The sequence below is a fragment of the Rhyacophila brunnea genome, unplaced genomic scaffold (genome assembly GCF_057557595.1).
Source record: "Rhyacophila brunnea isolate RB1 unplaced genomic scaffold, BYU_Rbru_1.0 scaffold_15, whole genome shotgun sequence".
In the NCBI taxonomy this organism is placed as follows: Eukaryota; Metazoa; Arthropoda; class Insecta; order Trichoptera; family Rhyacophilidae; genus Rhyacophila; species Rhyacophila brunnea.
The window spans coordinates 16,668,645-16,683,355 of record NW_028232806.1 but is presented as its reverse complement, the minus strand read 5'-3'; the positions used below and the strand labels follow the sequence as shown (position 1 = coordinate 16,683,355).

Below are 14,711 nucleotides of genomic sequence, written 5' to 3'. Positions count from 1 at the left end.
ATTTGTTAATTAATTATACATGAAACTGATCAAATTAAGAAAATAACGAGTAAGTGTATAGTAAAACTACAATTGGCCATACTGAAGCGGCATTATAACATTTTTTCGAGCTTGTATATTATGGAAAGTATAGCGTTCGATATAAGTGGGTAAACGCGAAAAGTACAAGTGGAAACCGGCATCGAGACATTTGAAAAACTGAAATTACCTTAGAATATTTTATGAAGAATTTCGCGGCTCACTGGAGATTTCATTATTTCCTATAAATGCAATGTTAAAAAGACGACGGTACACGAAGAGACAAACAACTGTCAAGATGGCGGCGCTGTTCGCGTTCTTGAGCTTTGCTAAAATCTCAACTGCGCATGCGTTTACTTTTTCTCTTTGACACCAGGGAGGAACTAGCAAAATGAAATTCGAGTGTGATCGATTTAAATATTTATGAGATTCGAGATTTAATTAAATATTTCACATTTAGTCAAAAAAACAAACAAACATGGATGGTATCACTTTTTTTATTAACAGGATGCTTTAAACTTAAAAAATAAAAATATTAACAAGTTATAGTAGTAAGTACTTACTCTCCAACAAGAAAGAAGATTTAGGCAAAAGCCGGCTGGCGCCGTTGTCGATTAAATGGGAGGAGTTTGTTAGTTCACAGTTTTAACACGTACCTAGCCAAGATGTTGTTCGAGTATACATACCTATATTTTCTCAAATTGGTCCTGTAATCCGATGTGGATCTTGGCGACTACGCGAAGAGGTTTTATAACAAAGTTTTGATTTACAAAAAAATGGATGTTGGCCACTTTTCTCAACTTAAAGTTCATGCTCTGGCTCCAAAGAAACATTGACAAATAAACATGTTATTTTTCAGATTCACGATTCGAACTTGAGATCAACGACTTTACAAGCCGACAGGTTACCGCCCAGCCATCGCGGGTGCTATGGTTCATAGTTATTTCTGACTTAGTCATAAGCTTTAATTTGATTTTTTGATTATAATGACCTCAGAAAATGTCATGTAGTAGTATTTACATAAGTATCATGTGATACCTATTTAATTAGCTAATAATTTATTGAGAAAACCTTCATTAGTGAATTTGCTATAGTCAGTTACAAAATACACCCCTGCATTTTTATATGGCTACAAAGATTAAAAATGGAGTCGTCCAAATCAATTTTGTTTTTCTTTAGAAATTTCATCCCTCATAATATTACTTGCTGATTTAAATATTTTTTGTGTATTCATTTTACCTGCAATATTATCTTTACTGCAGCATATTATTGTCACAATATTCATCTATTCCCGTCACTGAATTTCCAATCATGTCTCTGATTATTGGTGACCTGTCAAACCATAGACTAATAATATACAATATCAGTGTTGCCATGTCAACTGAAATTTCAGTAGATCTACTGAAATTTTTGTCAGGAAAAAAAGAAATTATGATATTTGTGATGAATAAGTCACTTTTTACATGATTTTTTAAAAGACACTTGTGAGATTATGTCAATATGCACACTTTCACTAAACACAATCGTTGAATTTCATACATTTTTGTCAATCTACTGATATTTTGAAGAAAAAATCAAAAAATCTACTGAACTTTGAAAATTTTAGTTGGCAACACTGTGCAATATGTCAGATTCAAGTAGAATTTGCTGATTTTGTTATTCATTACTTTCCATCCGTTTCCATCTACCTACTTATAAACAATATAATGTTGACAATCATGAAAAAGTATATTGGTCTATATCTATAAAGACGCTACATCTAAATCTCGCACCTCAAAGAATTGGCGATTTTGAGTACTCATAGGCTCAGGACGCCTTCACATGCAGAAGTGATGCTTATATTCATAAATATAATGTATTAAGAAAACCAAGAATATTGGCTTAATGTCTACATTTGAGTCGAATACGACAATGAAACGGAATTAAAGTCATTAGCAGCATTAAACTTTGTAATGGCTGCCCATTGGCCATTTCTAACATGAACATCAGCGACAGATCTATAAATACTAACAAAAATGGCAGAGTTCTCATCATTTATACCGCATAAAAGTCGAAAAAAATAATATATCATTTATATTTTCTAACGTTAGACTACAGTTTGTAAGCATACCGAAGTGTCATGGATAGTGTCCATACAGACTGAGTAAAGGAGTCTCAAAAATTTCTTTTAAGGTTGTACCTAACTGATGCGGGGCACAAACAATTGACCCATTCTGAACAGCACAGTACAGAATTCGCAAGACAAGGCAGGCGACGCAGACATAAGTGACGAGCGTATGCTTCAACATAGCTGAATGACACAATAATTATACAGATAATCACCAGTCTCACACGGACTGCCGTGAGTAATCACCAAAATGATTTCAGAATCTGATTCTGACCATGAAATTCATAATTTTGTGGAACTTTACAATCTATCAAGGCGTAAGAAGTTTATTTGGCATAATTTCTATCGTAATCTGATTAAAAATTATTTTTGATTAGACTACAATTTGAATAAAATGTTACAACATAATACGTGAGGCAGGTTATTTATTTTATTATTATATTATATTACAAATATAATAAATAAAAACACAAAAATTCTTAGATGCACATAATTCATAATATATTTACGTTAAATTTAATTTATACAGTTATGTAGTAGTGTTCGTTAAAATAGTATGAATAGTTCAAAAGAAAAACTTTAATTGAAAAGACGACAATTCTTCAATAGTCTTACGCAGTAAGGCCACTTATGTAGAACATTAATTACTTTTTTTTTTACAAAAAACTATGTTTACATTACAATAAAATAAAAATGATTTAAATATTATCTATAAATAATAATATCATCGGTGTAAGTTCAATATTGCAAATGAGACGTCGGTTTCCATTAAGGCTGACTATATTCAGGCCGTTATACTGAATTTTGGATCACGATGGTAGTGCTTGTCATTATTATTGAATGCAATGCGGTAGCCTATTCGTAGTAAATGAAGATTTTCTATTGCATATTTCAAAATGCTACCAATTATTTCAATAATATGCAATGATCATTTTCCACAAACAGTTCACCAAATTGTATTCGAATTATGAGCAATAACTAGCACTACCACCGAAATTTATAGTTCGTGTCACAGCCTGATTACAGTGGGCCTTGATTTGTGTTCACATAATTCGAATAATATGGTTGTTTTGCAGTATTGATTTAAGTAGACAACTAGAAAACTATTGGACGATTCTGAAATTTGAATACACTAATCTGTGTCTTGTGACTTTAAATAGAATGCGGCAAAAAAATGACTGTGGAAACTCTGGTCCAGTATCGCATTTACACAGAGAATATAATATATAAATAGAAATGAGTTATGAAAAATATACAGGCTGATAAATATTATAGAGAAGTAATTATTTTCAAAATGCTGATTTTTATTCACTATTTACTTGAATCTTTCTATATATACATAGAGTACTATTTTTTTTTTTTAATTTATTCTAATGAATCTATCCATAAATGCCTGCCTCATCTCACTATCACATGAGAAACCTATGTTACAAAAATAATTTAAAAAGAAAATCGATACAATCTTCCAAATATTTACAAGGTTAGATTTTTTTAATTTCCTCACTATGCTCAACGCATGTGGTCGGCGGCGTGACGAAGCGCCTTGAGAGATAAATAATCACACATAAAGTTTATTTACGTCCTATGACGCAGATGATGGTAATGGTCCATTTATACATCTTATTAACAATTCAGTATCGATACCGTCATGTATGATCTAATTTAAGAATGATCATGATGTAAAAGACAGAAAATTCGCTCTTCTTTGGTGTTCGTTATGGATAAACTACACAAGTAGAGTCACCGATTGAGATGTCTAATTTTCAGTCGAAAAAAAGAGTAATTTAAAAAAATGAAAAAGAGAACCTTGGTATTTAAGAGTTTTGCGTGGACACGATTTAAATGTCTTTTGTGGATTCAGTTTTGAAATACAGAATTACAAACTCATCTGTAGAATGGCCAAAAATGGAACTACGAACTACCATAGGACGCCCATTTTGAAAATTTCATTCAAATGTCAGATTTTGTCCAGTTACGAGTCTTGATTGGGTAGTTTTCGACAGTGGCTCCCCCCATCCCATTATTCAGATAAGTTTGTAGTTCTGTAATTAGTAAATTTCACTTTTGATCAAAATGGGATTCATGAGTTTTACAAAACAATATGTGAAAAGTATGTATTCAAATACGAGGGTGGGTCAATAAGTCCTTAGAAAAGCCGACAGGTGGCGCGACTAGTACTGTAAGCGGTTTGTTTTCATGCAGCGGCACTACCGATTCAGTATGCTGCGAAGTTTCAATCAGATTGGTCGGGTTGTTGTGTGTTTCTCGTACATTTAAAAAAAAAAATTTGCTTGTTTACAAAAATGGAGAAAATTGAGTTTAGAGCTGTTATTAAACATTTTAATATAAAAGGGTTAACAGCAAAGGAAATAAAAAATGAGTTGGATTTAGTTCACGGCATATCTGCTCCTTCACTTGCAACTATTTATAACTGGTTAAATGAATTTAAACGTGGTCGTACATCAACAAAGGATGAACCACGCTCAGGACGTCCTGTAGAGGTGACTACACCAGAAATGATCAATAAAATCCACGATATGGTGTTAAGTGACCGAAGATTAAAGTTGAGTGAGATAATTGAGGTTACAGGGATCTCAAAAGGTAGCGTCATTTCTATTTTACATGACAAATTGGGCATGAAAAAAATTTCTGCAAGATGGGTGCCGCGTTTGCTCACAGTCGACAATAAACGCAGTAGGGTGGTGGCCTCTAAAGCCCTGTTGTCGCTCATGCAACGCAATCCGGATGAATTTTTTCGTCGCTTTGTGACTGTAGATGAAACATGGATACACCACTATACTCCCGAGACGAAAGAACAATCAAAGCAGTGGATTGCAAAGGCGAACCATGTATAAAGAAGGCGAAAACCGTAAAATCAGCTGGTAAGGTTATGGCTACTGTATTTTGGGATGCACGTGGAATTATTTTCGTTGACTATTTGGAAAAAGGAAAAACAATAACAGGGGATTATTATGCATCTTTATTGGACCAGCTAAAAAACAAAATTGAAGAAAAACGGCCTCATTTAAACAGGAAAAAAATCCTCTTTCATCAGGACAATGCCCGTGTTCACACATGTTTACGATCAATGGCTAAAATTGAAGAATTGAAGTTCGAATTGGTCGACCACCCACCGTATTCGCCAGATTTAGCCCCCAGTGACTTTTTCCTTTTCCCAAACTTAAAAAAATGGCTAAGTGGACAACGTTTTTTTTCGAATGAAGAAGTCATCGATCGGACAAATGCTTATTTTGAGGACCTTCCGAAAACTTATTTTTCTGACGGTTTAAAAAAAATTGAGAAACGTCTAACCAAGTGTATTGAGCTCCAAGGAGATTATGTTGAGAAATAAAAAAAAAATACAAAATAAAAACTGTTTTAATGCTTTTTTCTAAGGAATTATTGACCCACCCTCGTAGTATTTCATTTTTTTGAAATCTGTAGTGTCTGATATTTTGTTCGATAGGACATCATCGAAAGTTGGAAAAATATTGATAATAAAAATATCCCAATCTTTTATTGACATTATTTTTTATGGAATAGGTATGAGAATGAGAATTTTGCCAATTTTTTGCAATTTATTCAAGACTTGAGAGACATTCGAAAGCATACTTGAAGATTGAAAAATTTAAAATGATTGAATGTGTGATGAAATGAAATCAAAACTAACTTTTATTTTGTAAATATTGTTTTGACAAAAGGTCAGAAGAGTTGGCAACGTTAAGATTGATACTGGAAATATGAAGTTATAGACAATAAGGATACTGAAACGTATAGATGGTTTTTTAATGTTTTTAAATTACCGACAGAACAGAAGACAAAATAATGTTGAAAGTAATTCATTTAAAATTTTGAATTAATTCCGTAGTACTAAAATAGGCTAGAGAAAATAAATTATAATATTTTATAGAATAAATTTATTTAAAAACTATTTTAAAAAGTAGTACAGACAGTGTATTGTAAACAATGACAATTGATTATCGATGATCTTTTCGTGCAATATGAAAATTCAGTTGAATTTATGTTCGCTGAGAAAAGTACATATACATAATAAAAAAAACATTTATACTAAAAACACTACTATTAAATTTAGTCAATATAATTGAGACTGTTAGTTTCAATGTCGCTAACGTCCAAATACTGCTGATAGAGATAATTACTTTTTAATTACCACATTTAAATAGCATGCTAATTATATCGAATGACCTAATCGTTTAGCGTCCAATGTATTAAGCACATTCAGGACTGCAAATAGAATATTTTCTTTTCTCAAACACATTCGTAAACAAGAAAAAAAGCGGATGGTTAAATTAAATGACCGTAAAATCTTCAAAATTAATAAAAAAATCATGTAAAATTTAAAAAAAAAGGGTGCCAACCAATATGAATTACAATTAACCTCCCCGGTTTAATTTGATTTAACCGATAAACGGAGTTGGATTTGATATTTTTTAAATATAACATGATAGAAAAGTACTTACAGAATCAAAATCAAGAAAAATATTTACAAAAAAAAAATAAATAGGTTAACGACTTTGAAACTAATAGTGTAAATTACAACTATGAACATTGATCGATTGAAGGGTATTAAAAAAGGAACTCCTTTTTGTATCTTACCTTCTCTTTATAAAGACAATATTTTAAATCACTAACTTGAGATATTGAAAATACCTAATGGCAGTTGTTTGTAAAATAGTACACATAGAGTGTAAAAAAGACTATTCAGGGAATGTGAATACTTTGTATAGACAAAATCATAATATTAAACCTAACAAACTTTACTATTATGTAGTCAGATTTTTGTTTTATGCATTGCACAAAACAACAAAATATGCGAGTTATAAAACAAAAATCTTATATGTATTATACAATCTTATACAACATATTAGTATTATAATATAAAGTTATAAAATAACAAAAGGTCGAACTAGTGCTTTTTAGAAAAGTAATGAAGTGCTACAATATCATTCTGATGATTTTGATGAGAGTGTATCAGTAAACCCTTAATTACATTGGCAGACGCTCAGATGCAACCAGATCCAACGATCCACTAAATCCGATCCTATAAATAGATAGAAGGTATCAAGACTTTTGTTATTACGGCTTTGGTATGTCTTTGTCGACAACAAAGAAATAAGAGGCCATACAGTCCACTCTCTTACTACAAATACAAATAAGCACAGGTTACATATGCCATAAGCGAGTCACAACTTTGACAGCCTCTTCGTCAAGCCATCCGTGTCTAATAGTATCTACAGAGCGCCGGCAAGATCATCAGAAGACTGGTGAGTGAAGGTTATTCTTCGAGGTGTCCATACTCCTTACTCAGAGACTGAACAGAGAAGAGGAAGAAAAAAGTAAGCATCGACGATGTTCACATTAAATTTGCACATTTAGCCACAGAAGCTAGTTCACTAGATATTTTTTTCTGTCAAAACAGTAGTTTGAGCTTCTGTTTTAGAAGTAAAATTTGGTTAGAAAATGTTTGTTTTTTTAACAGTTCACAGATCAGTCATCATCATCGTCGTCATAATCGTAACCGTCGCTGTCCCGCGCCTCCACCAGGTGTTCCCGATCGTCCTCCTCCTCGTCAAACCCGAAGCAGGTCTCCATATCCCGCTTCGTGTCAACCATTTCGTTGACTTTCTTCTCTACGGGCACGGACTCCACGATGCTGACTGTCCCCTTCCCGTCTTCTTCAAGTTCGATCATCTCGAACACGACGTACTGTGCGTCATCGTCTTCCTCCTCGTTGTCCTGGTCCTCGATGATGATCCTGGCGTCGTCGTCGTCCTCTTCGGTATGTATCCGTTTCTTGCGGCCGATCTTGAGCGCGAGGCTCTCCTCGTGGACATTCGACTCGGGGTCGTGCTGAGCCAGGTGACGAATCAGATTGCCTTGGTGGATGAACTTCTTGCCGCACTCGTTGCATTCGTGATTTTTGGGACGAGGCTTCGGCGGGATGTAGTCAGGATTGTGGTGGAGGTTTTGATGGCGCTTGAGCAGCTGCTTCTGGCGGAAGGTCTGATCGCAGAGATCACATGTGAAGGGTTTTTCGTTGGTGTGGATGAGCATGTGCGAAGCGAGATGCATATGCGAGACGGACGCGTAGGGACAGACGTCACACTTGAAGGACTTCTCTCCCCCGTGGGTGCGGATGTGCAGCTTGTAGCTGTAGCGGTCGGGCAGCCTCTTGCCGCAACGTTTGCATTCTAGGGGCTCTGTGGAGGTGTGCAGCTTCCGGATGTGGCCACGGAGATCGGATTTGCGTCCGCACCTGGCAGGACACAGGTCACACTTGAATGACGGCTTGTTCTCTGGATAGTGGGTGAGACGATGCGCCTTCAGCGAATTGGACTGGCTGAACGCCGAGCCGCAGATGTCGCAGCCGTAGGGGCGTTCCCCCGTGTGCACCTGGAAACATGGACAAAAATCAATTGTCGACGATCCAAATGCCTGTCGTCTCGAGACTACAAGGATTTTAATTCATAAATAACATAAAAAATAATATTTGCTTTGAATTAAAATGTTTTAGAATTGAAATCTATGAATAATCTATGATTACTGATAAGTACATTCATTGCAGCTACATGGAAATATAATGACTCGAAATAACGTATTCGAGAAAGCTGACTTCACATATTTGGGTTTCATTGTCACCGCTAACAACAATTTGGAAACAGAAATCAGAAGATAAATACAGATAGCCGACAAGTGTTATTTTAGAATCTGTAAACATCTGAAATCCAAAGTTGTATCTCGGAACACAAAAATTGAGATATACAAAACACTGTTGAGGGCAGTCCTCACATATGGATCAGAATGTTGCATCTTCAGCAACAAGTCTGATGACGGTTTTCTGATTTTCGAGCCAATAATCCTAAGAGCGATATTTGGAGCAAAGAATGAAGATAGAGTGGGGCGCATACGTCACAACCGCATAGTCTGCGAGGAATTTGGGTAACCTAAGATCGTTCAAACTGTTTAAATTTTCCAACTGAAAGACTTTGTTAAATTCACATAAGTTTGACACATACTTTTTGACATTTCATAGGGCAATGTGGGTCAACCCGTTCATTGGTCACCCTATTGGTATTAGGTGGTATGCAGAGAATGAGAGGCATGGGCCCAATCGTGTTTTATATTGCTAAGGAGCAGGTGAGTAAAAATTGAAAGTGGGCTTTGCACCATTTTAGCGCGTCAGGGCATCTCCACCAACGCAGCGGAAAAAATTTTATCATATATTTTTTGTCAGACATGGGAGCTTTATTATCTACACGACTGTAGGGCAGACATTTACAAGTCACAATAAAGAGATGGTATAATTACCCTGAGATGTCTTTTGAGTTTGAAGGTGTCAGGCGAGGCGTATGTGCAGTGCGGGCACTGGTAGGGTCTCTCGCCGGAGTGGCAGCGCTGGTGTCGCCGCAGCTTGGACTTCTCTACGGCCGCATAATCACACTCGTTGCATTTGTGCGGCCGCATTTTCGTGTGCTTGTAGCGGAAGTGGCGCACCATCTCACCAATAGTCGCAAATCCGGAATTGCACACCTTGCACTTGTGCGGCCTGCTTCCCGTGTGGGTGTTCTCGTGATTGTTTAACGTGGCCAGCGTTCTGAAGCCTTTTCCGCAAACTGAGCACTTATGGGGCTTTTCATCCGAGTGAGACTTCATGTGTCTGGAAAGAAGTATTTTCTTCTTCGTCGAGTATTCGCAGCATGGACATTCGAACAGTTTCAATTTCCCTGCTGTTTTGATCTTAACTATTGTCGTCTTATCGTCATCCTTATTATCAGATTCGTAAAGTGTAGGAGGCTGTCTCTCCTCTTCGTCTTGGAAATCGTAAACAGTGATATCGTTCTCCTCTTTATTATCGGTGGCTTCGCCGTCTTCCACGACGTACACGTAACTCAATTCTTCACCGTTTTCAGTAATCTCGATGGGAATATCAAAGTCGGCGATGTTATCATCGGGCAAGATATGCTGCGGTGAAATTTCTCCCGTTTCTTTTTCGGTGACCTCTATGGGCACTTCTTCTGAGGTGAACGGTTGGAAATAAAACTGTCCATTTTCATCGACGAAATATGTCCCTTGCTCCTCGTGTTCCTCTGATTCTTCTCCTTCTTGCGTCTGTGTAATCTCGATGAGCTGATTCTCATCATCATTTTCCTCCAGCTCTTTATTAAATTTATCGAGATACTTTTGTATCTCCAGCGTTCCATCCTCCTCTTCTTTCTTAACGGTTCTCTTCATTAGGGTAGACATTTTGATAATGGCTTTTGCACAATAGTAATACACTTCTAAATCACGATTCCAATCTAAGTGTATAAAAAAGTCTTTTCAACAATGTTCACTTATGTACTATTATTATTCAATCTTTAATACACATATACTTAGTTGTATTGTAAATGAATGTCTAGAAATGACATTCAACAAATTTATCAACACATACCACATGAAGTTTTCCAAGTACTAAAGAGTCTTAATTGAGTATAAAATTATCTACAACGTTGAAACATATGTACATGGATTCAAGTGATTTGTACATCCAGTTTTTGATACAAAGTTTACAGCGTTATTGTGGATTTTCTTTGATGTGCGTCAACAGATCGGCCCACTGTTGATTAACCTGTCTGAGCTGCGCATAATTATTGGTCATGGTTTCTACGTCGTCGTTGACGCACTGGACGACTTCTAAGAACTTGATCATGACGTCTTTCGTCTTTTTCAGGGCTGTCAACTCGAGGCGGAGCTCGTCCACATCAGCCTCCTGTAAAAGTCAAATCAACAAATGTGAATATTTTTTTTCAGCATGTTGAGCGTCCCATTAAGTAAGTAAATGCTAGAAATTGTGGAGTGGTTTGGAAAAATAATAGGCACCGCCGCACTTCAAGTTATAATTGTCGTTACCTAGAAGTACTCATTTACCAACAATTTTTTTATTGCATTTATACAGTAAAACAAAAATAATTTCTCATTAAAAATTTCAATTAACCATTAATAAGAAATAGGATTCTATAATTCATATTTTTACATTTTTTTTTTTTTTTTTTTTTTTTAAATATTCTTGGTGTTAATAAAGTATTTCTTATTAGGAACCGAGTAAAATCAAAAATATTGAATTCATAGCCATTGTTCAACGACCTAGACCTACCTACTATAGTGGAACAATTTAACCTGAAACATGAGCAGATTCAATTTCTTCTAATGTGCAGCAATTAGGCGATTATTAATTGTTATGTATTGCAATTCTCGACTAGCAGGTGGGTACTTTGAGCACCACTCTTTTTTGCCCGGCGCCGGTTTAAGTATGCCTGGTTTTCTGTCAAAAATATTAAACCTCACGCTAACGTGGTATGTTTATAAAATTATCATTAGCACAATGGAAAGATTGGTCCCCATACGACATTCTATCAAAAAAAATTATTGCAGGACCGCTTAACTACGTATAAACATGTGTTTTAACTTTTTCCTGTGCGCAGAAAGTAGATGGGGCTAATATGTTAATTCTCTATGGTCGGCTTGGCGCTTCTCCTATAACTCTAACATTACTGGTAATGCAGTACGTTTATAACCTTTTTGTTAGTCCTATTGCTGTTCTGACATCCATACCAACATATTCCTCGTGGTCAGTTTCCAGATACAAATGCTAAAAACACATAAATGATGTCCACCTACTTTCTGAGATAATTGGCATAATGTCAATGAATTAATTAAGTATATCTCTAAACGCAGTGTTTGCATCGTACATACACAATTTATTTATGACATAGCGTTAAGAGACAATACGTATGAAATAAAAGTATTGTTACTGCTGGATTCAATTTCACATAGGTACATAAAAAAAATTGTGACACCGACAAAAAGTGTGATGTTTCTGAATGGATTCGTAGACTAGGTTCCTCTCAAAAGGTATTAATAACGTCAAATTCTGTAACATGACATGTCGTTTTTTAAATGAAGGATTCAAATTTCATTGCTGAAGCCAAACATGAATTTATATGGCATAAATATCAAACTGCATGTAGATTGAAATTGCTTGGTTAACGTATACAAAATACCTTTTGGTTCTGGGCCATGAAAATGTACTGTCAGTAAATATAAGCGCCTATATTCTATGTCACGATGGCCACGCGGCTGAAGCGTTGGCCTAGTCCCAGGTTTGAATCCTTGGTCTGGCAAGTACACATATTGTTTTTTCAATTTGTGTATGAGTCAGAGTATGGACCTAATAGGTTGAGCAAGTGGCCGACATCCATTTCTCGTACAAACAAAAACTGTCAATACAAACTCGGTGCTTTTTACTGGTTCTCCGTCGTCTTTATCTGTCAGTCGCCATTTTCGAATTCAGCTATCTTTTTGTCATCGAATTATAGTACGTGGTCCACGACATTATAGAATTTCGGCAAAAATTATAGGACGTGTTGAAAATGTAAGTTTTTTGTTTGTCACACTAACATAACGGAGAATTTGAGAAATTCCGATGCCCTGCTTTATTAAAACACCTCTTACGACCGAAAATGCTAGCACCGGCCGCCGTCATTAACTGTCACGTAAATTACAACGAGTATACAACGCAAGACTACGTCCATAGACTAATATCACACACTGAGATTTTATATAATATAGATTATACTTACTACGTCCCTCGCTTAACGTTATTACGATTTGCTGTGATTGAAGTATGAACATTTTACGGAACTTTAAACATCGACAATATAGACAACTTTTAAACGCAATGAAATAAGCAATGGGGAATATACGCACAACCGACGAATTCAATTGATTCCATTTTTCAAAATTGTGGTATTTTTGACGTAGGTGCTATACGTTCTTTAATAGTACGTGAACCAAAATGTACTATAATTATAGTTCGGTTGGCAACACTGCGCTCACTGACAGATGACAGCGAGCGGTGGCGGAGAACCAGTAAAAAGACCCAAACCTACACTCTGCGGAGGCCCATATTATGATCCTATTAGGATCGGACATGGTCGAAAGAAAAGAAAATATTCTATAAAATAGGACTGAAATTTTATTGTACAAACATATTATTATGTCTGTATGTGTTGCATTATAAATTTTATAATGCAACACATACAGACTTTCCGCATTACAAATTATTAGTTCAAAACGTTCACATGACAAAAAAGTTGATTAGAAGTGGAGAAAATCCAAGTAATGTGGCTCTATAAATTGTAATTAGCATTAAGTGTAGCAATAACAAACTCGTTTAATTATTCTACTGTATACTAGTTCAAATTGTCAGATGATAAAATATTTGGTTATGTCGGGGATATGTCAAAATATGGGGGTCATTCAATAATGTAGAACGCCGAGCAAAAATGCCAAGCCGAGAATATGAAATTGCACGAGACGGTCTAACTACGAGTGGGATTAAATTGGCTGGGAGTATTTACGAGCTAAATCCGTCAAGCAATGTTAAAGTAAACAATCGAATGAGGAATACTGAACGGAACAGCAGCGGTTTTAAATTAAGGACACGATGACATAAGGTTCGCAATAAGAAGCCATTAATACTTACACTTTTTCCGTGTGAAAATTTGGAAATGCTGCTCATTGCCATCGCGGATTTATTTTCGGTATATTTTCAATCACAAACGTTTTAGTAATCCATATTATCCCGCGCATACAATAGTTTTCGAAAACTGTCGTCATTTGGCTTTACAAAATGGTCTGCAGATGGAGATGTTCCTTTTTTAAAATTGTATGAGCTCGCAAAAATGGCTACTCTTGATAACGACTTTCCACATTATTCAACGCGTCGCTTTTTGAACTATGGTAACCCGTCAAATTATTATAGGAAACTAGTTATACTTGATCACAGTAAAAATAAGACTGAAAGAAAGGTAAAATATTTTTTTAAATTTATACCACTCTATTTTGGACCAACTACACATATTATTGTTTAAATCATTTTCACCTAATTAAAATAATTCGTATAAATAATATGGTGATAATAATTAACTATACAACTAAGTAGGTAGTACCTATTTAGGTACCTAATATGAAAAATATTTGTCGAAGAAAAATATTAATATTACGCTTATTATTAATTATTAATACCTACCCCGCTAGAAAAAATGTTGATGAAATCAACACAATATTTTAATCTTTTTAACCGAAAGCGTTTACGTCAGTGTGATAATGTACCTACAAAGATTAAAGAAATACACAAAATGTTAATAATTCATTTTCATGAATAATTACTGATATTATGTTAATAATAGACCGTGAAAATATGACCAATAGTACTTTACAGATAACATACAGGTGATATTATATTTTAGCTGTTCGAGTATAACTAAGGAGCTTAATATCAAACACGGCCAAGTCATGTTTTGGCCGATGTTCATGTTTTGATTGATTCCGGTAGGGAACTTCAATGCCCACTATTCAATATATATTTCAGTATCAAATTCGGACTAACAGTGTATTAAAATTAACTTAAAATGTGCTCTCAATATCAAAAACGGCCAAAACGGCCAGTTGTTATCAAAGCGGCCAAGTCATCAAGGAGCCAATCAGATTGCAAAATTTCAATCAGGCAATCTTTTGTATGGAG

General features: G+C 35.3%; 1 protein-coding gene across 1 annotated transcript; it reads right to left on the bottom strand.

The window, feature by feature from the left end:
- Positions 1-7,071: 7,071 nt before the first annotated feature.
- LOC147074959 (uncharacterized) lies at positions 7,072-13,900 on the bottom strand. Its single transcript, XM_085942972.1, has 3 exons — positions 13,671-13,900; positions 9,455-10,895; positions 7,072-8,539 (listed from the first exon to the last, which is right to left on the bottom strand). Exons 2-3 carry the CDS (start codon positions 10,388-10,390, stop codon positions 7,634-7,636), a joined length of 1,842 nt encoding a protein of 613 aa, XP_085799098.1. The 5' UTR covers positions 10,391-10,895; positions 13,671-13,900; the 3' UTR covers positions 7,072-7,633.
- Positions 13,901-14,711: the final 811 nt, after the last annotated feature.

Bases quoted from the DNA above. Each gene is read 5' to 3' on its own strand.
- LOC147074959 (XM_085942972.1), bottom strand. From the start codon at position 10,390: ATGTCTACCCTAATGAAGAGAACCGTTAAGAAAGAAGAGGAGGATGGA. The intron at 8,540-9,454 runs GTAATTATACCA...CCATGTTTCCAG, and splicing joins AACTCAAAAGACATCTCAGG to GTGCACACGGGGGAACGCCC.